We start from the raw sequence: 24,269 nt of genomic DNA, 5'->3' as shown, positions 1-24,269 counted from the left end.
GCTCTGTGTTGACACTTCCGGGTGGGACGAAAGTGAGGCGGTGGTGCAGGGGCTGGCAGCTCGGGAGGTAACCATGGCGTACAGCGGCCTCACGGTGCCGCTGATCGTGATGACCGTGTTCTGGGGCATCGTGGGCTTCCTGGTGCCCTGGTTCATCCCTAAGGGTCCCAACCGGGGGTAAGTGCGCCAGGCCCGCCTGCGGAGGGACGCGCGGCGGGGAACGGCCGGGCCAGGCGGGGAAGGGAGCGACCCTGCACCGCTCGGAAACCTGGCCGGGGTGGCCCCGCACTCCATAGTCAGGCCCCGAACCCCGTGCAGCCCCCCAACTTCCTTATCTCACCGGCTTCGATGACCCCGGCCCGAGCGGGAGGAGGGTGACCCCCGCCGGACCCTCCTTGGGAAGGAGTTTAGGGAAATTTTTTCTCATCACGGCCTATATGGGGAGAGTGTAGTCGGAAATGGATTTATACCGACTCAAGAAGAAGTTGGGGGTCGTCCCTAAACCACTTTGGCCCCTTTAGCCTTACCCTCCATCCAAATGAGGCCTCGTTTGCCTAAACTTTAAAGGAAGGAATCAAATAAAACACAATGGCCTTCCCCGCCTCACATGTTGTCGCAGTCGCACAGGACAGGCTGTGCGACCACATCGAGCCCAGGCCTTGCATCTAGTGGGCGCCGGTTAGGTAGTTGGGGCCGATCTAAAGCGAGATTAATTAGCGAGGAGCAGGAGGTGTTGTTTAGAAACCCCTGCGTCATACCTTTAGGAGGGCGCTCCCGCCCTCGTGCGTGAGTGGTTAAGAAAGACACTTTGTCACACGTTAAAAAGAGCTGGAGCTTCATCTATTTTGTAAGTCAACTTTTATTGTAGTCTGAGACAGAGCCTTTGGCACACCGTTTTTTGGTTTTTTTTTTTTTTGCCTGTTAGTTCCTCTTTTGCCTTTTAGTCATTTTTTCCTCAGTGCAGGGTCATGTGGGGTGAAACTTAGAATGAAGTCAGTTTGTCAAAAACACCATTTTTTCATTTTTTTGAAACGGTGGCTTCACAGTGCTTTGCATGAAGAGTAGGCATTCAGTAAATAATCTGTTGTGTAGGTAATTCTGTTGTTTTTATTAAAGGAAAGAAAATGCTATTCCTTAATGTTTTGTAACTTGAACCCCTTTTGATCTCTGGAATAAACTTGCACTAGCCCTGTGACTTCCATCTAGCTTAAAAGGAAAATATAGTTTGTTTAAAAAGGAAAAAGGGTAGATGAATTTCTATCATGTGGTGGCATTGGGTCCCCCTTTTCTTTCCTTCTTCCCATAATACACCAGGTATATAGGGTCATCTCCCCAGCCTGTGATAGCGGATATAGAGTGTCAGAATTTTAGGGGTGTTAAAACAATTTGTATGAACCACATCGGATTCCTTAGACTTGTTTCTCTTACTGGAGTTAGAGAACAACATTGTACTTCTTAGTTGTATTTCCAGCTTCAGCTATTGTATCACCCAACTGTCTGCCTTTCCAGCCTTCATACTCGGAAAAGGTTTAATAATGTACAGGTAGGATTGACCCTCCTTTCTTAAAGACCCCCAGCTGGGGCCCACCCTGCCCAGCCTTGGGACTCGATGTCACTGCTATAATCCAGAGAAATGAAATGCCTCCTGGGGTGCAAGGGCTACTCAGTTTCTAGCCGTAGTGTCATGATTCAGGTTTGACCTAGTGATGTGTTTATCCGAATCCCAATCTTTGTATTACCTGCTTTTGGCAGGATCAAGCAGGTCTTAAAACCCAGTGTCTCCCAGGAGTTACTGCATTAAACTGACTCTAAAAAACACTGCCCCTGGCTGGGTGATCCCTGTGACCTTGGATAATTTAGTTAACTTTTCCATGTTTCCATTTCCTCACTGGAAAATGGAAAATATTAGTACTGAATTAGTACTAGTTCCCCTTTACCTCTTGAAAAGACTGCAAAATCAATATTTTTTTTTTTGAAATACATGGAGGAGCTGAGTTGCTTCAAGGACTGTGGTGAATTTTTAATAGCGGTGAGCGTTTCTGATTTGAAGGATTAAAAATGCCTTCATTAAGGAGATAAGTAAAGGAGCTGCTTGTGCAGGGAAGAAGGGAGACTTTCGTGTTACCCTTTCTTGAGAGATCCCTGCACATCAGAATGCAGAAAATTGGGTGGTGAGGTTTTCAGGACCTGGCGAGGCAGGGAAGAAAAGGGCAAAAAGGAAAATTCTTCTGAATATATGTATAACCTAAAGTAAGTCCCTTTCTCATTCTTTTCTATAACTGAAAAAGGGCAGGATCAAATCCAGTTGGTGCAGGAATTGGCTTTCCTGGCCATTCCTGTTTTTCCTGATTTCCCTCTTTTCTCTTTAGGAATCCACAGAGCTCTAGAAGCTTCAGGTAGTCTCCCAGTGGCTCCCTTAGCAGTAGGGGAGGAGATGGGGATACAGCACAGGGATCATGTGCCAGGAGTTGTCAGCTCCAGTTTTTTCAAACATGCAGAACCATTTCAAACATGAAGAAAAGTAGAATGAGTGCTGTGAGAGTACGCCACCAGCTAGATTCAGCGATGGTTACGTATTCACACTTGCTTCATCTATGAATATGTGAGTGTGTGTGTACATATCTCATACTGTACTTCTGTTTCACACACTCCTGTGTACCCTTATCTGCCTTTCCTGTTTTATTTTTCTCCAACAGTGCTATTGCACCTCTGGCTTACCAATAGATGGATGGATGGATGGATGATAGATAGATTAGACAGATCAATTGATCTGGTTTATTTTTTAGTTATCTTGTTTGTTTTTTAGTCATCTTGTTTGTTTTTTAGTCATCTTGTTTGCTGTCTGTCTTCCCCTGCTCACTGTAAACTTTGCCAGGTCATTCTGGTGCATACTGGGCACTCAGTGAAAATCTGTTGAATGAATGGATGTGACCATATATTAACCACAGAAAATCTACACACAGAACTTCTAAAAGATGAGTTTAAAATAAATAAATATAGCTCTGATATTTGCTTCCTCCCTTCCGGAAGATGGTCTTGCTTACTCTGTGGGGGTGTGGATACCTCTCCTTGGACACCGCTCCTGTGGATGATGGAGGGCATTGAAAGGTGTTAAGTTGCAGAGTCATGTGATGAATGTTTTAGAAAGATAAATCTGAAGTGACTGGTGAGAATGAAAGGGGGGGAAGGAAGTTTCGAATCTGCTAGAAGTTCACCTTGCGAACCTGATGGATTTTGGTTCTAAGGAAAGAAATGGAAGGGAAGAAATCCACGTAGGTAAAGATGCTTCAAAAAATTAACCCACAGCGTTTGGTGACAGGGTGCAGAGGAGGCATGAGCAAAAGGATGACAGATTTGGGGGTGGGTGGGATGGGTGGAAATGGCAGAGCTGCTTCTGGGGAGGAGGAGATGCAGAAGGGGGGGCCTTTGCGAAGAGAAATGGGAAGAGGAAATTGAATATTATGAATTCAGTTTTAGAAATGTGAAAATTGAGCTTGTCAGAGATGCGAGTTTGTTTTTCACACAGGAGTGGAGTTGGGACAGGTCAACACAAGGGTCATGTTTTTAGAAGGCATCGTGTCATTTCGTTGTGGAGAGTACTACCAAGTAGGGTAGTTACTTGGATGTCAAGACGAATTGTCACTGCAACCTTTGTGTTCGGTTTCACATGGATTCGGATTAGGCTTCTAAGCTGTGGCATACATAGCCCATTAAATACAAATAAATGTTTAATTATTTACTTAAACTGCTACCAGATGCACCCTGGGGTGCACTGCAGTCTATGGGTGTTTGAGCAGATTAGATGCGTTTTCTTGGTGCACAGTCCATGCTGGTTTAATAACTTGGGAAGAGGACTTGAGCCATCCTGATGCAGGACAAGATGAATTTTCCCGAGGCGGGGGCGGTGAGACTGAGCCTTGTACGGAGAGAAGAGGGTCGTTTGGCGGAGAGTGTAAAAAGAATCCAACACACACGCCAAAGTTAGAGTCAAAAGGAAAGTTCCTTAGAGAAGGGGGAACACTGCACAGAGTGTGGTCCCCTCTCAAGCAGACAGTGAGAAGGACTCGGGGACAGACAGTAGAAACAAAGACAGAGACAAAAGTGAAGGCACTGAGAGGGACCCCGAGTGTTCAGGGAGGTCAGTTTCTGTGTCGTCCTTTAGTGCCTGTGGGTTACGGTTTGGGAGACTTCATTACCCCATTTCCTTTGCTGTGGACCAAACAGTGAGGAAGGGGAAGAGTCTGTCCCCTGAGAAGGTGAGAATATGCAGGGGGAAAGGCCTGCGGGCAGTGCCCGGCCTTTAATCCACAGGTGCCCCACGGTTCTAGCCACAGGGAATGGCTCTTGGTTCCGGTCTCCCCGTCGCTGGCGAGGGGAGTGGGCTGGAGCCGCCCCAGCGGGACTCTTCCTTTGTTCCGCAGGTGTCCTCCGGCCTGGCTGCAGGGCCGGTCACTCTTCCTTTGTTCCGCAGGTGTCCTCCGGCCTGGCTGCAGGGCCGGTCAGCAGCGCAGTCTCTGAATGCAAATTGATTTAACATTTTTAATTCTCTTGCTTCCTCCTACATTAATTCTATAGTATCTGCATAGTTTGCAAGTTATCTAATTATATTTCTTTTTTTTTTTCTTAATTTATTTTTCAGTTACGGTTGACATCAATATTGCGTTAGTTTCAGTCGTACAGCATAGTGGTTAGCCATTTGGATATGTTACAAAGCGGTCCCCACAATTAGTCCAGTACCCACCTGGCACCATGCATAGTTATTGGAATGTTACTGACTCTATTGCCTGTGCTGTACTTTACGTCATTTTTTTTTTTTTTTTTTTTAGAGTTATCATAACCATGTTGGTGACCTGTTCGGTTTGCTGCTATCTCTTGTAAGTATGTTTGTCTTCTAAGTTGTTTTCCCTCAAATAATAAGCATTGTTCTCGGTGTTTATAATGTGCGTGTGACCGAAAACGAAATCGGTGCCACATGATTGTCGTGAAACTTTACAGCTTAGTTTCGTCGAAGCTTTGCCCCTCATGGGACACAGGGAAATGGTGCCCTAAGATTGGAAATAGCCACTTTTTCTGTGTTCGGCATTTGCAGAATTTTATAATTATGTAACATAATTACATATAAATAAGTTTACAGAAGAACTGTACAGCTGCTCTCTACACATAAGTACTATTTATTTGGCTCAAGTTTAATTAACCAGAAATCGACATTGTACAACTTTATAATACACTGTTGTGAAGTATTCGGGCCTCCTTATTTCACTTAAATATCTCACTATTAATCCATTAAAGACATTCTTTATTATGACTTTTGTTTATCTAATGAACAGAAGTTGAGCTAGAATGATAATGAAGTAGAGTAAGGACCTTTTTTTTTTTTTTTAACTAAAAGTATAATAGCATCTATTTGAGTAGCCTATACAGTTTATATAAACTGTCGAATGAGAACTGTTTTAGGATATGTAAGGTAATTCCTCAGCATATATTTTTGGAATACTGTTCTCTATCCTCATGAGTGTCAGAAATGGCAGAACTATATAGTTGAACTGTTTTAAAGATGTTTCAGCTCTTGTCTACATTCTTCCCTTCCACAAAGCATGGAAAAAGTTACGGTTTAAAAGACTTGAGTATTAAATCAATTCTTGGAGAAAATAACTACTTTAGAATATTCAAAGGTTTCATGACTTTTTTTTTTTTAAATTGATATATATTTCCCATACCATAAAATGCATCCTTTTAGGCATTTCTTTTTAGCGTTTTGAACCAGTGATTTTTCTTCTTAAAGAAAGCTTCCTAGCTTCCTGAGAATTCATTATAAGGAAAATACCGCTCTTGGCCAGCTGATTGTACGGTGCTCACACGAGGTAGGAAGCAGCAGTTCCAATCCTGTAGTGAAAAGGCCATCGCTCTCTGTGACTCTGAATTTATGGATTTCTCATATCTTTGGGCTTTTCACTAAGGTTTTTTCAAAGACTGCGAGGATGAGCCAATTCTAGTTTTTGGCATAGATCAAAATCCCTTCCCTCCACCCCTACCCCCCAAGAGTTATTACTGTGAATTTTGGCCTTCTCATCATTTAGCCAGATGTTTAATTAAGTGCAGCTTTGAGTGTTTACAGCTGAATCATAATGCACTCTGCAAGTGGTGCTGAATGATCATGGTGGTTGACTGCCACCACACCAGAGCTCAGATGATGACACTTCCTATAGTTGGCTGGTTTGGCCTTTTTTTTCCTGATGAGAGAGGTTAAGAGGCTTTTCCGGGTGATAGCTGAGCCTCCAGAATGGAAGTCTGACAGGTAGCACGTGGCGAGAACTAGCGAGTGTTCTCACACCAGCCGTGCTCAGCTCCGAAGAGTAAATAAGAGGAAGTACAAGCATCAGGAATTGTCATTCTGGTAGGGGTGTTCGAGTACCCATTCGCCATCCTGCTAGATCCCTTGCTGAAACCCCTCTATCAATCCAGGAGCCAAGGAGTGGTCCTCTGGTTGAAAAGGTCTTTGTTTTTATTTCTCTGAAGATCTCTGCCACTTGTGCAATAAGGTCGATGTTGGGACCTTAACAAAGAAAAAATTATTGCAGAGAAACAGCTTTAGATTAAACCAAGATGGGACGAAAATGTTTTCTGACTTTCTGGTCCTCCATCATCTTTGAAATTCAGTTAATGTTCGTGACATTCTTTTTAAAACAAACAAAACACTTTTTCAATTCGTTGCATGCCTCTTATTTTCATTTTCAAGTGAAAAATGAATAACTGGACTTGGTTGGAAATTACAGCCCTTTGAGTTTTAATGATTCGATTGAGGACCATATGTGAGTCCTCGCCTCTTGCTGTCTAAATTTTAGACCATTTTTTCTTTGTCCCAACATACCCTTGATGACTGTTTAGATAGTGGATTGGTACTGTCATTGGTATATTAATAAAGGTAATGCACAGAGTTCCAACATTAAATGCTTCTGGAGGCCATTTTATGGGAAAATGAGCTGGATAGTATAGACTTTTTGAAATTATTTTTTTCTTTAATACTTGATCTTATATCCTACTTAGCAAAATATCTGCCTCAAACATATGAGTGGAATTCAGAACCTAAGTATTTTATACGCCTCATTCCACCATTCCACAAAAGGGTGGGATTCTATAAAAAATTAAATTAGAAAGTCAAAGAAAACTTCACTCTTTGGTGCTAATAAGTATGTTTTCTTGAAAATACCTCTTTGGAAGGAAGACACACCCAAAGAAACTGGATTTCCTAAACAAAGCCGTGTTTTGAAATACATTCGTGTACTTTTAAATTGCTTTCTGTTTGTAGCAATTATTTTTTCCAGTTTGTTCTAGTTAAAGGTTAAATTCTGTGGGGCGTGACGTGTTTGAGCTCTGAATAAGCCAGGATCTCTGCCAGTAAGACCAGTTTGTGTTAATAGTTCAGCAGAGGAAAGTCAGAATTTCATAATAAAAATTCAGTTGGGGACATACTAAGATTGAGATCGATACCTGTGAAACTTCTCAGAGGTATCAGATGGGAAACTGGATATAAGGAGGGATACTTGAAGCCATGAGAATGTCTATAATTTCCTAAGCAGTAGTTGTGTCCTGGGGCTGCTGCTGGCATCCAGTGGGCAGATGCCAGGGATGCTGTATATCATACAGTGGTTGATAAACCTGCCTTTAGGGAAGGGATGGAGAGAGAAAAGAGAGGACAGGGATGCAGCATTTAGATGTTGTACAGATGGAGAAGGGCCAGGAAGGGGCAGCCTTGAGCCTCCTCTCTTGAATCAGCAGGAGTGACTGGAAGGGACTAACGGATCAGACGGCAGTAAAATCAGCAGGCAAGCACCCCAAAGGAGACGTCAGCTTTTCACAAGAGTGGGAGAGAAGTGCCTGGAGGCAGAGTGGGAGAGAATTGCCTGGAGGCAGAGTGGGAGAGAATTGCCTGGAGGCAGCACAGGGAGAGCAAAGACGTTCGCACCCACATTGCCAAAGCCAAGCCGGAGTTATCTGGTATAAGAATAAGCAGCCCTTTCTGCTGGAGAGAGCCTCGGGGTTAGGCAGCGAAGGTGTGTGAGTGAGCAGGTGTGTGAGTGAGCCACACAAGTGAGCAAGTTCCGGAGAACACAGTGGAAGGAAGGAAGGAAGGGACTGGAAGCTGGATCCAGCAGTGAGGCGAGCAGAGCAGTCTGGGGATGGAATTGGATCATAACATGGCCCTGGGAGGTTTGGCAAAAAAATTTTCTGACCAAAATTAAGGTAAGCAAAGTCACGAGACCTGTTGAACTTAGTTCTTATAGTTCCTGGTATTAGGTAAGGACTTGGACCTGAGGCTTCCCACAGCAGCGTGGCTGGCCGTGGAGAGGCTTTGGCAGGAAGGCAGTCAGGCATGGCTGCTTCCAGGGCCACAGGCGCTAGACTGGTGGGGTCAAGCTTTATTGATGCGAGTTTGTTTTCCCAGTACAGATACCCAGTTACTTGGAGACCTTCCTTTCTCCATTAAAGAGCTTTGGCATCTTTATTCAAAATGCTTTGACCACATTCGTGTGGGTCTGTTTCCAGACCTATCTCTGTCTAGCCTATGGCAGTACCATACTCTCTTCAGTAATGTAGCTTTGTATTGAAATCAGAAGTCATAAGTCTTCCATGGTTGTTCTTCAAGATTGTTTGGCTATTCTAAAATAGCCATATAAATTTTAGAATCAACTTGTCAGTTTCTTTAAAAAAGATTTTAACTGGGATTGCGATCAAGCTGTAGATCAATTTGGAGAGAACTGACATTTTAACGACTCCGAGTCTTCAGCTCATGAGTGTGGTATGTCTGTTTATTTCAATTTTTAAAAAAATTTATTTCCTTTCTTCTTCTGACTTTGGGTTTAACTCGCTCTTTTTCAAGCTGCTTAAAGTAGAAATTTAGATCACCGGTTTTAAACCTTTGTTCTTTTTACGTGTAAGAAATTAATGCAATAAAAATTTCCCGTAAGCATTTCTTCAGCTACAGCCTACAAATTTTGATGATGCTGTGTTTTCATTTTTAGAAGTGTGGTATTTAATTTCCAAATATTTGGAGTTTTTCTAGATATCTTATCAGAAGATACCTCTGTAAGATTCCAGTCTTTTGAATATTGGAACATATTTATGGCTTAGCATATGATTTATCTCGACCGTTTCATGTGCATTGGAAAAGAATATATATTTTGTAGTTTCTGAGTTTTGTGTTCTGTAAACATCAGGTCAGGGTAGTTCAAATCCTCTTTATCCTTATTGAGTTTTTTGGTCTCCTTTCATTAATTACTGAGAGAGGGTGTTAAAATCATTAGCTATTGTGGATTATTCTGTTTCTTTTTTTAATTCTTTTGATTTTTCTTGTTTTAAAGCTCTGTTATTAGGCACATACACATTTGTGATAGTTATGTCTTCTTCATGAATTGACATTTTTATCATTAGGAAATGTCCCTCTTTATCCTTGGTAATAGTCCTTGACTCTATTTTTATTTTGTCCAGCATTAATAATCATACCACACTTCCGATGCCCACTGCCTTTATATTTAGAATGTACCCTTTTGCATATAGCGTTTTTTTATTTTTAATCCATCTGACCAGCTTTGCCTTTTAATTGGCAAATGGATATTTCATATACAATTAATGTAATTATTGATACAGCTAGGTTTGGGTTCACTATTTTATTAATTGTTTTCTATTTCATCTGTTTTCTATTCCTCTATTCTTTTGTACTTTATTTTAGGTTAATTGAATATTTTTAGTATTCTGTTTTAATTCTTCTAAGGGCTTATTAGCTATACTTTATATGTTTCTCTTAGTGTTTGTTCTAGAAGTCACAATGTGCATTCTTAACCTTTCACATCTACTTAAGAGTTAAGATTGAAGGTTGAACTACTTCAGGTAAAAGGTAACAACCTCGCAGCAATATAATTCCATTTATCCCTCATTTTTGGTGCTGTTATCGTGTATTTGACATCTATACATGTTGTAAAACCCTTACCACAATATTACAACTTTTACCTTATGTCTTATAAAGAAATTAAGAGAAAGAATCTTTTATATTTACCCACATATTTACCATTTCTAGTGTTCCTCATTTCTTTTTGTAGATTTGAGTTTCTATCTGGTATCTCTTCACCCTAAAGAACTTACTCTAGTATTTATTGTAGGACAGGTCCAATGACAACAAATTCTCTCAGCTTTCATGTATCTGAAAATGTCTTTATTTCTCTTTCATTTTTTGAAAATGTTTTTTCTGGATTGACAGGATTTTTTTTTCTCTCAAGCAATTTAAGGTGCTCCTCAGTTGTTTTCCGGCCTTATTGTTTCTGCTGAGAGCTCAGCTGTAATTTGAATAATTGTTTCTCTTTATGCATTTTTTTTCCTCGGATGTTATCAGGATTTTCTCTTTATCTTTGGTTTTCAGCAGTTTGACTATGTTATATGTAGGTATGGTTTTCTTTAAATTTATTCTGATTAGGGTTTGCTGAGCTATTTGAACTTGTGAATTAATATTTTTTCAGCAAATTTGAGAAAATTACAGCCTATAATTATTTCTTTTTTTTCTCTGCTATATTTTTTTCTCCTTCTGAGACTCCAGTTGCAGATATGGTAGACTGTTGATTTGGTCCCCCTGCTTCACCCCCCTTATTTCTTCAGATTGGGTTTCTATTGATTTGTCTTCATGTTCACTATTTCTCCTGTTATCTCCAGTCTGCTAGTAAGTCCATCCAAGGATTTTTTTTTTTTCAATTCGTATACTATGCTTTTTAGTTCTAAAATTTTCATTAGGTTCTTTTTTATAGTTTTAATTTATTTTATGAGATTCCCAATCTCTAGTAGTACCATCCAGTAGTCGTTTTTCATATTTTGTCCAGAGTGTATAATTATTGTGCATGGGATGAGTCTGAGACAAGCTACTGGAACCGGAGCCTTACCTATTTTTTGTTTCTATAGAAGTTATTTTTGATTCTTTTATAGTTTTGCTTCCCCACCTCCTATTGTCCCTCCCTCTCTTCCTTTCATCCTTTTCCCTGCACCTGTTTTAAGCTTATTTCTTAAGACATAGTTTATTTATAGTCTGTATCTGGCACTTCCAGTATCTGAAGTCCTTACAGGCCTCTGTCTGCTCTTCGCTGCCTTTCATTCATGGTGCTTTGTTTCCATGTGTGTCCAGTTGTATTTGGCTGCCAGGTGTTCATTTGCACTATAATTTCATATGTACAACTTCTTTGAGGCCTGGTATGAAGGTAGGCTCCTCGCAGAAAGGATTCATGTTGCTACTGCTAGACGCCTAAGGCCATCACCAGTGTGGGCTCAAATTAAGTAAAATTCTTGATAACGTTTTTTTTTTTTTTTTTTTTTTGACCATGTAGAATGAATTCGAGTTACAGACCTTCATAAAGAATATCAGTGTCAGAGTTTTTCTCCATCCTTCTTGGTGCTTATATTTGAGACAGGTGATTTTTTGAGCATTTCTCTTGAGGGGGTTCTCTTCCGTCTGATTTATCCTTACCTTGAGTTAGGTCCCTTTGGGGGATGTCTCAGCTGTTTGCGGGGAGGTCTGTGAAACCTCTGTTAGACTCTACCTTGCATGGGCCCTGATCTTTTTCTGGTGTTTGCCATGCCCTGTGAGGTCTCAAGTTCACCTGGTTTAGTATATGCCCTCAAGGTGTGGAGAGCAACCTGCTGTCACTTTAATCTCCTGTCTGGGTACTTGCCTTCCCTTGGCTTTTTGTTTGAGAATTGCTTACATTTCTCTCATGCATACATTTAAAATATTTGGATATTTTGGCTTTTTATAGTGGAAGGGAAATCTAGGTACCTGGCCCAGCATGTTACTTGCTGTGCGAAAAATTCGTTTTTCTTATTTCAACTTTATAATCTTTTCTTTTATAATTTGACAGTTAAGAGGGTTGTTACAGGCTTTGAACTCGAAAGCCTGATATAGAAAGTAGGGAGAAAAGAAAGGAAAGCTATTTCAAGAGCTGGCAAAAATTGGGCATATTTCTGTGGTAGTGAAAGGTTCATGGTAGAGATAGGGTTGGCATATAAGGTCAATGGAAAATAATGTTGTGCCTTCTCATCTGGAGCTCGGGGTCCTCTTCCAAGCTCCCATGGCTAGGGCAGAGTTCAGTTCCTTGTGGTTGTAGTACTGAGGTTCCATTTCCTTGCTGGTTATTAGTGGGGGGATAATCTCAGCCCGTAGAGGCCACCCACGTTCCTTGCTGTGTGTCCCTCCATCTTCAAAGTCAGCAACAAAGAATCTTTGTGTAAAATCTTTCTCGTCCTGGAGCAGTCTGAGTCCAATAAGGAGGTAAAAAAAAAACCACACAGTAGGTTAGACAGGGGAAGTGTAACATAATTAACTATAGCAAAAGAGTGACTAATATACCAGGAAATTCTGTGTGGCAGGGGTCCCCTAATCCTCCTGGCCGCGAACTAGTACCAGTCCGGTCTGTGGCTTGTTAGGTACCGGGCCGCACAATAGGAGGTGAGTAGGCGAGTTAGCGAAGCTTCACCTGTATCTGCAGCCGCTCCCCAACGCCAGCATCACCGCCTCAGCTCCACCTGAGATCATCAGGTATCAGATTCTCGTAGGAGCACAGCCCTAAAAAGGTTGGGGACCACTGCTATATGGTACTCTGAGGCTGAGGGAGACCCCAGGAAGGATTCAGAAAGTATGGTTCCACCTACCCCATAGCAGAGAAGTTTGTTGGTTTGGCCAGGCCAAAGCTGGGCCGGAGATGCTGGGCAAGCAGTGGGCTCCCATCCGGACCACAGGCAGGAGAGCCGGTGACCAGCGGCAGGGGTGTGTAGTGGAGTCCCCGTGCCAGGGAGAGCAGGGGGCCTTCACAGCATGCAGGCCATGCCGGGCTCTGGCTTCCATGTTGAGAGGGCTGGAGAAGGTCATTTCTAGGCCAAGGCCACCAGATCAAAGAGCAGCCGTGTTCGGCTCTGCCGCATGTCCTCACGGCCACTCTGCCAACTTCCAGCCCCCACCTGCTCTGTCCCTCCAGTTCCCTCTACTGGGAAAGCTCAACATTGTGCTCACTCTGAAGGAGGGAAAAACCCGAATTCAGTTGTTTATCACAAAGCACGTATTAAAGGGTACATTCCGAGCCGATTGGCAATAAACTCATAAGTGATGCACACACTCCAGATGCCTTCTATCAGGGACAGCCCTGTCCCTTTTAGGAGCTCACCTGATTAGGTCACATCCACCCAGAATAATTTTCCTTTCTCAAAGCCAGCCGTATCTTAGAATCTAAGCACAGGAGTGACCGTCCATCATGATCACCGTCCCAGGTTTAGACGTGGCGCGTATGCCACGGGGTGGGAATCTTGGGGGGACATCCTAGAATTCTCCCCACCACAGAGGGGTGGAGGCGGGAGAGGAGGTGGTGACGAGGCTGACTCAGTGCCACCTGCGGAACTCCTTTGCAGAGTTCACAGGTCGTATTTCATCCTGTGACTTGAATACATTTTAGCTGGCGCACGAGGAAGAGAAGGGATAAGTAGTATTTATTAAACATCTGTTTGTCACCTACTTCACAGAGCACTTTTATGTAGTATCTATTAACATCTCGAGGCAGGGATCGTTATCTTCATTTTATAAAAGGGAAACTGCGGCTCGGCTCGGGGTTGTAAGGTCCACTAATATTTGGTATCAGTGGAATTAAAATCCAGCCCTGCCTAATATTGAATCTTGTGTCTTCTAGTAGTGTCTGATAACTCCCCTGCCCGCAAAAGAATTTGTGTCACTGGATTGGGGTGAGGGGGCATGGCAGAGGTCATCTCCGTGGAGGATAAGTCAAGTCACTCTCCTGCATCTCTGCCGTCTCTTAAGGAGCCCCCCGATAGAGGTCACCTTTGTCAAGGCCCAGGCCAGAGGGACACTGGATCAGAAGGGAAGGCCATGCCAAGCTTCCCCGTTCCAACAGGGAAGCTGGACAGTCGTCCCCTTGATCTGTGCGTCACCGTCACCGCGCCTCTGTTCCCTGTTCTCACATCTGAATGTGGAACAAAAGAACAAAGCGGGATTTGAGCGAGCTGGGAGGGCCTTTCTGCGGGGGAGGCTGTACTTCTGCCGGGAGAAGGCTGATAACCAGGAGCCGAGCTCCCGGCCGGGCGGCCCGCGTAGACACCTCCCGTGCGGCTCTCTCCCAGGCCACAGCCTGCTGCTGTCCTGGCTTGTCTCTCTCCAGCTCGGGAGCCCCGTGGGGGCTGGCCCCTCCGCCGCTGCCTCTTGACACCCTCAGTGCCTGGTCAGTGATTGCCGGATGAGTCCGAGCTCCTGGGCTGCTGGGTTCGTTTCAGCCTCGTGTGGCGGCAGTCAGGAGCCCTGCTCCCCTTCCAGCCCTGTCACCAGGTCACTCTGGGCCAGTGAGCTCCCTAGGGCTTAGTTTCCTCAGCCTTTGATTGAGGAACATGGACTTGACCTCTCCCATTCCAGTTGTGCAGAAAGATGTCACCGCACCACAGCTGCCCCGTCGTCTGAAGAATCTCCGATGATTGGTTACGAGGCTGGAATTCAGGTTACGCAGACATGTGGAACGGCTTGGGCAGATGCGAAGGGGACATTTTGTTCTCTCTCCTGAGACACATGAAGTAATAGATTCATCGGAATATGATCTCTTCCTCCACCCTCTTCCATCAAATCAAACAATATTTTTTTTTCCTTCTTTTTCAGTTCACTGTGTTTCTCCACTTTAAAAAAGAAAATTTAAGCCAGGCAGGAGTCAGAAGGGCAGGCGCAGAGCTCAGCTAGTTAGAGGGGGAGAATTCCTCCATGAAATTTCAAATGAACTGGCCTGGACCTTTTCCCTAGGAATTTTCTTAAACTGTGGTTTGTCAAGAGTTTTTTTCCTTTTTTTTTTTTTAAGTGAATATGTTTTGCTTGAATCTAAACATTAAAAGTAGTATGTAAAATTAAACTAAAAACAGTTTCTCAATATGAATCTGAGCAACCAAAGTGGACTCCTTGTTTCTGGATGTTTCTTCTTTACTTCAGGTTTGTGACGGGCTTCATCGATGATCAGCAGCCAGACTCTCTATTTCCTTAACTCCCTGGCAGTTTAGATTTAGCTAAAATTGATATCTCCTGAACTGTTGTCACTTCAGGTATTTCAGAAGGTAACTTTCATGATGGGGACCTTGGTCTGATCGGATTTCTAGTTCAGGAGCTGCTGCCACCTGATTTGTGTCATGACCATAGGCAAATCGTTCAGCTCGTCTGCTTCAGTGCCCTTGACTGAATTCTGGGAGAATGGAAAGAAAGGTTCCGTGCGAAGTAGAGCGTCAGTATTGTTTAAAAGCTCTGTGGGTGATGGTAACGAGCAGCCAGGATTGAGAACCACTGCTACGTAACATCGAAGGTTCAGGAGGTGCTGGCTTTATTCAGTACTGTACATTTTGGGTGAAGAACAAGAGAGTGCGACTAGTTAGGTTCTAACCTATCTTTTATTTAGATGCGTAAGCATTGGCCAGTTATTTCTGTCCCTCACGAAAGGACGGACGACTGTTTTGACAGTCAGCTTCTATTGCCGGCTGTAGTGGGGAAGTCCCGGGTCTGTGTGGAATTTTCCATGGCTCTCAGCTCTGCACCATTAGCGCTCACTGCAGCCACAGCGTTTTGCAGTGTGTCCGCCTGTGCCGTCCTCCTCCTCCTACAGGGCCTGTCAGCCAGTGGTCAGCCTCAGCTGCACATCTCAGTGTTTTGTTTGTGTTTAATACTCCGGTTCTAAGGCAGATCAGAGAATCTCATCTGAATCGACTTTTTGTTTATAAAGTGAGTCAGCTCGAGGTATCTGTTTTGGCCCGATTTCCTCAGGTGTCATGTTTCCTGTCATAAAACCACCTCTTGTGGGTGGGGAGGGCGGGTGTGCTGTTTCTGTGGGTGGAAGCTTCTGGTGCCGTGCTGGCAGATCCTCCAGCAGCCTGGTCATTGGTGATCAGGAATCAGCTTTTTGATCCTTCGATTGGCAGAGTTTTAAAAATGACAGCGAATGGAAGATAAGAGATGCGACCAATAATGGCCTCTTTGGGTTTGGCCAGTTCCCCTGTTGTGAAGGAATTTAAAGTCCTAAACTTTTGGAAGGAGACACCTGCAGCGATGTGTCTCCTTTTCCTTAGAAAGCAATCTTCCCCAAATCCCGTGCAGGGAAGGCAGCAGCTTCGGATTATGTTGCTAGAGTCCACTCTCCCGCTTTGCCAGACGCCCTCGCCTCAAATGACAGACACTCCGAACACTTCATCGATTTCTGAATAGGAATTAAAGTCAGTGTGCATTCTGCTTTATTCCGGTCCCCACCTGAGCATCACCTCCCTGGAGAGGCCTTCCCTGATCCCCTCCCTGCCCAGTCGAGGTAGGACCCCCTTCCTTCCTTCATTCCCTACTCCTTCACCCCGCTTTCTTTCCTGACATTTTATTTCGTGAGCTTTATGCAGATGGTGCCATTTTATTCTCTCCTTTAAATCCCTGGGGCCAAGAACCTGGTAGGTGCTCATTAAATATTTGTTTAATAAGTGAAGCATGGACTGGCCAGGCATTTGCATACTGTCTTTTTGTTCCTGGCTTCCGCCCTAGCTCAGTGGTTCTGAGACTTCCTTGGGTGTATGAATTACCCTATCAGATGCTAAACCATGTATTCAGAACTTCGCGAGCAGTATAAGAAAATGTTCAAGCTATTTTTGACCATGTGCTGTTTCTCATGTCTAACCCTGAGGTAATTAATATGTAACACCATTGTGCTTCCTCCGTAATTAGTCCATGATACAGAGGACTACCTTGTTAATTAGATTCTGAAGGAAGCAGGGAGTGTTAAATACCCATTTGGTTCAGCTCCACTGGGGCCTAAAAGACGTTGTTACATATTTTAATAGTGATGGCGAGTAGAGGAGGGGCGGGCGGTTGTGTGTTAGTCTAATTGGGAGGTGATGGGCGAAAATTTAACCTCGGCCGCACCGCTGAAAATGAGCGTGTCGTATCGGTCGTGAGTCTCAGCACTGGGAGAATCGATAAAGTGACAGTCGTTTTTCCTGAGCCTGGAAGTTGCGATGGTGATAAAGATTAGAAAAAAACACTCTGAGGAAAAGATGCCGCTGCTTTGTTATATGTAATACGTATGGAAATGAAGGCGGGGTGTGTCGCGTGAAGCGTTTTGTGACAGGCTTCCGTTGGCACACGCGTTAAGAACTTGTATTGAAGGTTCGGTCTGAACAGAATAGACTAAATTTTACTAAAGCAACTGTTTTTCATCCTGATAGAAAACGGTCCTGTTCTCACGTGATCTCACCACTTTCTGTTGCCATTCCTCCCCCATTTTTCTTTCAGTTGGCTGATCGCGATTCTGGCCCAACTCAACCCTCTGTTCGGACCACAGCTGAAAAACGAAACCATCTGGTATCTCAAGTATCACTGGCCTTGAGGAAGAAGACCGCTCTCCAGCGCTCATCATTGAGGTGACTCTGCCCTTGACCTTTGACGTCCGTGTTGTCAGCCAGTCAGCTAGAGCTCGCCTTGACTGTTTCTCAGAACTTTCCGGCCATTTGAACACTTGGCAAGGGCAGGCCGCTGAGAGCAAACATGATCCGAAGCACTGAAGTAAATTTGGAACCTAGCCTGTTCACTTTCCCAAAGGATTTATCCATAAGATTCTTTTAAATCTTACTATTTCCCTGCCGTTTAAAATCCACTTTGATGTACACGATCAGGTTTGCATGCAGTCTTTTAGACACGGCTCAGGGCACTGACCATCGACAGTTGGGATTGCAAGATTAGGCAGCTTCAAGAAGCGGCCTGCAGATTTGACATGAAGAATATTTCTGAATGTTTTGATAGAGACAGGTGCTTTTTGAAAATCGGTCTTAAAATTGCAGCTTTTATTTAGTTCTGAGGATCGGAGGGGTGAGGAGTGGTATAGTGGAAAGGCTAACTCACTGGCTGAGAGTCAGAAACCTATAACTTAGTTGGTTTCTCTGTCTCTGTTATTTTGATAAATGGAAGTTAGCACTAAACGCTTCGCTAGGTTCTGGTGTAGCTTTGGGCGAGGGTCTGTCCTCTGGGGTGCTGTGAACTTCGTTTTACCTCTGTTAGGAGACACACCATGTTGGGCTCTCCTATCTTTAGTGCTGCCGAGACGATCAGTGGGCTCAAGTGACAACAGCCTGGTCCCTGCAGTGGTAAAGTCCTCTGTGAGCCTTTCTTCCAATGACTTTATCCATCAACGGTCTTAGCCGGAATTAAGCATTTCAGTGGAAATTGCTAAATGGTGATTTCGAGTTCTGTCATGACTTCTGTTTCTATAAAGATGAACTTCCTCTCATCAACTAGAGTTGTCTAGTAACCTTGAAATATGGATCATACAGGAAAAACCGAATACACATTTAATTTTTTTTCTTTAATTTTCAAAGTAAGCTGTTGGTGCCCAGGGTATCCAGCGGGGTTTTCTTTTCTTTCCTTTTTAACTTTAATAATTACATTTACTATCATTGTTTATGTTCAGTTCTTTCTTTGGGCTATGGGAGTCTGTCTAGACTGGCTTCTGTGTCCTTTCGTTATTAGTCGATAGTTTTCTTACTTTCCGACATCAAGATGTCCCATCACTCCTGGGATGTCATTGCTTTTAAGTCTTTACAAAGCCAGGAAGTGTGTACTTTTGAGAAGAAAAAGACTCCCTAGTTCATGTTAGTGTTTCTAATTCAAATTTACACTATAGGGTTTTTACTTAACTTCTTTTGAATATCAGTCACACATACTGAAATCTTGGCTCCTAAAGAGAGTAACTTAATTATTTACTTTTATTATCCTATGATACATACAAAATAGTTACAAAATAATACCAATATAACTATTAACTATAAGTTTATTAAGTACAGTTTAGGAGATCTTTCCTATTCTAGTTGCCCTTAAAACAAAGAACAGAATGTTGTTTTCTGAGGTCACTTGAAATAATTATTTTTTCTGGTGGTTATCAATTTGATATGTAGTTAGATTAAGGTTTTTTTTATTTTGTGTTTAATTCACAGTTAATTATTTGCTACTAGTTTTTGAATGTGTAAAACATATTTCCAAAGTCAAATTATAAACAAGTTATATTTGAAGAATTCTGTTCTTCCATGGTTTCATTTTGCACAAATAAGCAAATCTGTGTGTGTGCATCTCCATCCCAGCACACAAAACTGTTATGGAAAAGACATATACTATTCTATAGCTTGTTTTTTGCCCTGTAGCCTAGAGCTTGCTCCCATCAGTGTATAGGGATAGTCCCTGATACCTTTACAATCACTGATGTCCTTCTGGATCGTATACAGATTTTGGCCATTATTAATAAAACCAAAATGCCATCCTGTGCATATGACATTTTATATTTTTGCTGGTGATCTTTGGGTTAGCGTCTCTAAATTGTAATGAAATCTCTGGGTTAAAAGAATATATACTTTTTCTAGATACTATTTACATTCCTTTCTTAGGGGATTGCACCATTTTTGCATTCCCACCAACAATTTATGGGAGCGCCTTTTTCTTGGATTTTTGCCAATCTAATAGGTAAATAGATTTTTTTTTCCTTTACAGTTCTATCTTTGCCCAAAGGAGTTTTGATTTCCTTCTTAGATAGACTTTTTAAAAATCTGATTCATAAGATCTTTTTACCTGCCCTTTTTTTTTTTTTTCATGTTCTTCTGTTTTCTCTCTGTTCTTTTAAATTCAATGAATGTTAAGTAAGGATGTTGATTGGGCTTTAAAGCCACGAACTTCGGGTGTCGAACTTCGGGTGTCGAACTTCGGGTGTCGTAGTTGGATCTCATTCCAGCGTTGCCTCGCACTGAACTTTTCTGAGCCTCACTTCCTTCCCTTACAACGAGAGATCTGGGCATCTTTGGCCGTAATAACACTCAGTATGTGGATCCGAGGTTTCATTAGCCCGTTCTTTTTAGTCTCATGTATGTGTTAACCTGATTGACTAACTCCTGATGTTTGCACTGTGGTCCACAGCACTAGCTGGGGCCGCTGCTTGAAACCGTTGTATTAAAGGTGGTTTCTTTAAAAGCAGAATGCCAGGAAGTAGGAGGACACGGGCAGGCAAACCTGAATTGTGAACATGTCACGTTTATGCCACGTGTGAGGTAGTGATGATGGCGGTCCCATAACTCAAAGCCTTTTGAGTCACCACATCAAGAGATCTGATCTCTGCCTAGCATTGCAGCTAACAGAACTCTCAAGACAGGACTTTACTTTTTTGGTGGTAAAATCAAAAGATTGAGCTAAATTCCCTTTTGAACTTTGAGCTTTTATGTAACAGTGGGACGAATTAAAGGAGCTCAGATCCCAGATTTAGGCCCGTCTTCACTGAGTAAGGAAAAGCATTCTGTTTTGTACATGATTTGTTTAAGAGGCCAGATTTGGAAAGTAGGCGATGTAAACTAGACATGGTATTCGGCAAGAAAAACATGAGGAACACTCATGAAAGCTTTAGAATATTTTTATACAGATGAAAGCGACTTGATCTGAGCAACAGTTGAACACCGAGCTGATCTTTTGTTACCTTAGTCATTTTACTAGCCATGATTTTCTTTCGTATATTGATGGTGATAGAGTGAGTAAGTTAGTTGGTTTACCACCCACTGTGGTATGTTAGATGAGATTACATGGTTTATCACAGACCTAAAGGGTAGAAATTCTATTTCATTCCAAAGTCTGGACAGGAGAGGAATACAGCTGTTTTTCTGTGCATACCAAAAATATTTGAGTGCTCACGAGATACATAATGCCGGGTGGAGATTTCAAGGAAGGCTTGGGCTCCAAGGGGTTTGTGCTCTGTTGGGTCTGAATTGAAGCCATACTTGTGACAAGTTAAAACAGTGGAAGGTGTTTTGTGCTATAAAACCGTATCTTTTACTGTCGATCATGACTTTCCCCTCTTCTTCAAATCCAGTTGACCCTGTTACTGTCTCTGCATCCGTCTGTCTTTCCTTTCCCTTCCTCCTTCGGGCACCCTGATTTCTGACACCCATCGCTGCAGCTCTGGGTTACTGCAGGGGCTCCTCCGCGGGTCTCCCCGTGGATCTCCAAAGCCCCACCCTGTTGTACTTCCTGCTCTAGCACTTCTGAAACAGATGGCCGCTTGCTCCGGAAATTCTCAGTCCTTCTCCAAGGGCTACAGCAGGAGCTTTTTTTTTTTTTTTTTTTTTTAAGCCGAGGTCCCTGAATTCAGTGGGTACATGCCCCCATTGAAACGCTGTGTAATATGTCATAAGTGCAGCTTTTCATCAGGGTCACCAAAGGTCCCATGAGCCACAAAAGATATGAATGACTAATCTGCAGGTTGTGTCCAGCTTTCCCCTGTGACCTGTTGCTTGTAGCCCTACCTGTTCTCATATCATTGACCTGATTAGCTTTCGTTGGCTCTTCCTGCCTCTCACTACCTACCCTACAGCGATCATTAATTTCGAAAGCAGATCAGTAAACACAGACATTCTTTCTGCTTTCTCTTCCTCATTTCCCCACTCTCTTACTTCTTCCTGATATCTTCTTTTTTGAGGGTCCAGCTTGCAAGTCTTTGCGCTTCCCTTCCTGGATGCTTGGTTTCAAAGCGGCTCCTCTCCCTAAATGTGTCGGAGCTCCCAGTTTCTGCCATGCATTTGGCACTTTGCCTTGACTTGCCAGGTACACGTACCCTTTGTTCGCTTAAATATCTCTTGTAGCTAATCTTATACGATAAATACAGATCTCGCACATGCCAATAATCAAGGCATTATTTTGTGAATTTATCCAAAGTGAAAAAATAGAGATAAAAATAATACCTATCTTGAAATAAAAAATATACTCACTCATCTTTCCCTGAATGGATTTCCTGGTTGTGCCCTTCCTGTTTACACGCTGTCTTCATTTTCAGTTTTATCTGACAGAAGCCATCGTGATTCCCTTATTTTCCAAAGTGAGAACGTGGACCCTAAGGTTGAGTTCTCCGTCCCGACCTCCAAATGCCTCGTGTATATCAGAGAGGTAATTAGAACATACGCCGCGTTAATTCGCTCCCAAATCAAACTCTGAGTGTATGCCGCTTCACATAACCCTCGCTCTCATTTATCTTAAACTGGGTATCGTTGAGCTTGGGTGAAAATTACCTCTGGTTCTTATGTCGCTTTTCCAAAATGAAGACCTGTTTTTCCATTTTGTGAGTGTCCAAAAAGGCCTAAACCACGAGGAAGTCTTAACCACGATGCTCTTCGTGGAAAATGAACCCACGAAACATCTGCATTCTCTCCTTTGGTGTTCTCAAGTAAAATTTACCATCTGCCTGGCACCTGGGTGTCTGCAGAGCAGCTGGTCCGCCGGCCAAAGGAGCGGAAGAGAAAACGGTCATCAGGTTAGAGGAAAGGTTCCACGAAGCTGGGGCCGCGAGAAGCCAGTGGCGCTGGTGGCCACCCTTCCCCAGCCCGATGTCAGAACAGCCCTCTGTTGATGTACTTTGGGGTGTTCTGCCTTAGGGGGTCCCCAGCAGGGCGCTTGGTCCGCCTCAGCTGGCCCCACGAGACTTGGCAGCAGGCTCGTGTCCGCTTCTGAGCACCCTGGGCCCGGGCCTGGGGACAGCTTTTATCACTATGCCGTGGGTTCTCCTGCTTCTGCCCACTGATTTGGAAAAGCTCAAGGGCCCATCAAATCTTTCTTTGCCTTTTGACTTTCAGCCTCGTCGGACCTGCCTGCCACGAACCACGTGCCATCTGACTTTAACTAGCTGTCACCCCTCCTGCACTTAACCCTCATGGTTCTGACTAAGTGTGCGTCATAACTAGCTTGTTCCCTTATCCACCAACTCAAGCCTCGTGTGGAAATTGTCTTCAAAAAACATTTTCTTTCCTTCTTTTTTTCTTTCTTTCTTTCTTTCTTTCTTTCTTTCTTTCTTTCTTTCTCTCTCTCTCTCTCTCTCTCTCTCTCTCTCTCTTTTCTTTTCTTTCTTTCCTTCCTTCCTTCCTTCCTCCCTCCCTCCCTCCCTCCCTCCCTCTCTCTCTCTCTCTCTCTCTTTCTTTCTTTCTTCTTTCGTTTCAAAAGTGGCATATGTGGCTTTATTTATCTAGACGTTATGAAGCCAGCTTCACATAAAGGAGTTTATGCGACTCCTGTTAGCAGTTTGATGTGTGAAGATGCCAGTTTTAAATGTTTGCCTGCTCTGCAGAGGTGATGTTGCAGCTTGAAGCGTCTAGAAAAAGAAACTCACTTTTGTCACATTTGTCTGAACGGGGGGCAGACTAAGAGGAACTTTAAGTGCCAAGGAGCCTGCTCTCTAGGAGTCTGACGTAGACAAAGGCTTGCCATGCCCGGGGGAGCCGTGCTCCCTTGCTGTAAGAGAGGAAGGGAAGATATGATGATGGCCTTGAAACCGAAGCAAACTCATTCGATTCCAGTGAGGTCAGTCTTAGGCAGCTTCTCTCTCCCTGCTTTTGATGACACAGTCACATCTGCTTGTGATCCTCAGTTTAGCTGTCTGTGTTCTTGGTAATGGGACTTCTTGTTACAGCCCTGCAGAACCTGCCCACGCTCGCAAAAAGTGGGACCAGCCCACATTTCATTCAGGTGTTTTTTGAGCTCCTATATATTTTGCGTTATTGGCCTGATGATTTTCTTGATGTTAAACTTTTGCCCTCCTGAAGATGGTATGAGGACCAGTTACTAGAATTACTTTGTTTTGCAGGTGACAATGAAAATTCCTCTAGAGGCGAAATCACCTCCAAACCCAGACGACCTTCCTTGACTCACCTGTTTTGGCCGCCAGCTGCCTTAAAACAGTCACACCTCATTTGAATATCTTCTTTTCTACAGCGCAGTATTTTTTCCTGTCACCTTTTTTACACTTTCTTGAATTCTGTGCCTCCTTAATCTAAACTGTGCTGATGCCATAAAATGTTCATGCACTCTTCTGAGCTGGGAGGTGCTATTCTTCTGAGAAACTCAGGACTCTCTCCTTGGAACCTGTGGATTTGAAGATGGCGCCTGCCTGCTCATGGTGTGGGAGTCAGCGAAGTGTTTAAGAGCCGTCACGTGACAATTAGACTCCAGTACAGCAGCCAACAAGCGAGCAAGTTCATGGGAAGATCTGTCTCAACACAATTACACCAAAGTATATTTTCAGGATGAATTTCTTATTTCTGCCATCTTTTGGAATAAATTATTTTTCTGCTTTCTATGGAAATCTGGTTTTGGTGTTTGTTAAGCTCATTATCTCTAGAGAATCCCTTTTTTTAATTTAAAAAAAAAAAAAAAAGGATTTCAAGGTTCAAACTCA

General features: G+C 43.2%; 1 protein-coding gene across 1 annotated transcript; it reads left to right on the top strand.

The window, feature by feature from the left end:
* Positions 1–24,176, top strand: ATP6V0E1 (ATPase H+ transporting V0 subunit e1). Its single transcript, XM_016145105.2, has 4 exons — positions 1–177; positions 4,827–4,874; positions 17,321–17,448; positions 23,679–24,176. Exons 1-3 carry the CDS (start codon positions 74–76, stop codon positions 17,412–17,414), a joined length of 246 nt encoding a protein of 81 aa, XP_016000591.1. The 5' UTR covers positions 1–73; the 3' UTR covers positions 17,415–17,448; positions 23,679–24,176.
* Positions 24,177–24,269: the final 93 nt, after the last annotated feature.

The sequence above is a fragment of the Rousettus aegyptiacus genome, unplaced genomic scaffold (genome assembly GCF_014176215.1).
Source record: "Rousettus aegyptiacus isolate mRouAeg1 unplaced genomic scaffold, mRouAeg1.p scaffold_m13_p_7, whole genome shotgun sequence".
NCBI lineage: Eukaryota > Metazoa > Chordata > Mammalia > Chiroptera > Pteropodidae > Rousettus > Rousettus aegyptiacus.
Note: the sequence above shows the minus strand (reverse complement) of the source record. Positions and strands in the feature narration are given on the sequence as shown.

Excerpts from the sequence above, each read along its gene's own strand:
- ATP6V0E1 (XM_016145105.2), top strand. The coding sequence starts at position 74 with ATGGCGTACAGCGGCCTCACGGTGCCGCTGATCGTGATGACCGTGTTC. Across the intron at positions 178-4,826 it reads CCTAAGGGTCCCAACCGGGG|AGTTATCATAACCATGTTGG; the intron begins GTAAGTGCGCCA and ends TTTTTTTTTTAG. Across the intron at positions 4,875-17,320 it reads TCGGTTTGCTGCTATCTCTT|TTGGCTGATCGCGATTCTGG; the intron begins GTAAGTATGTTT and ends TTTTTCTTTCAG.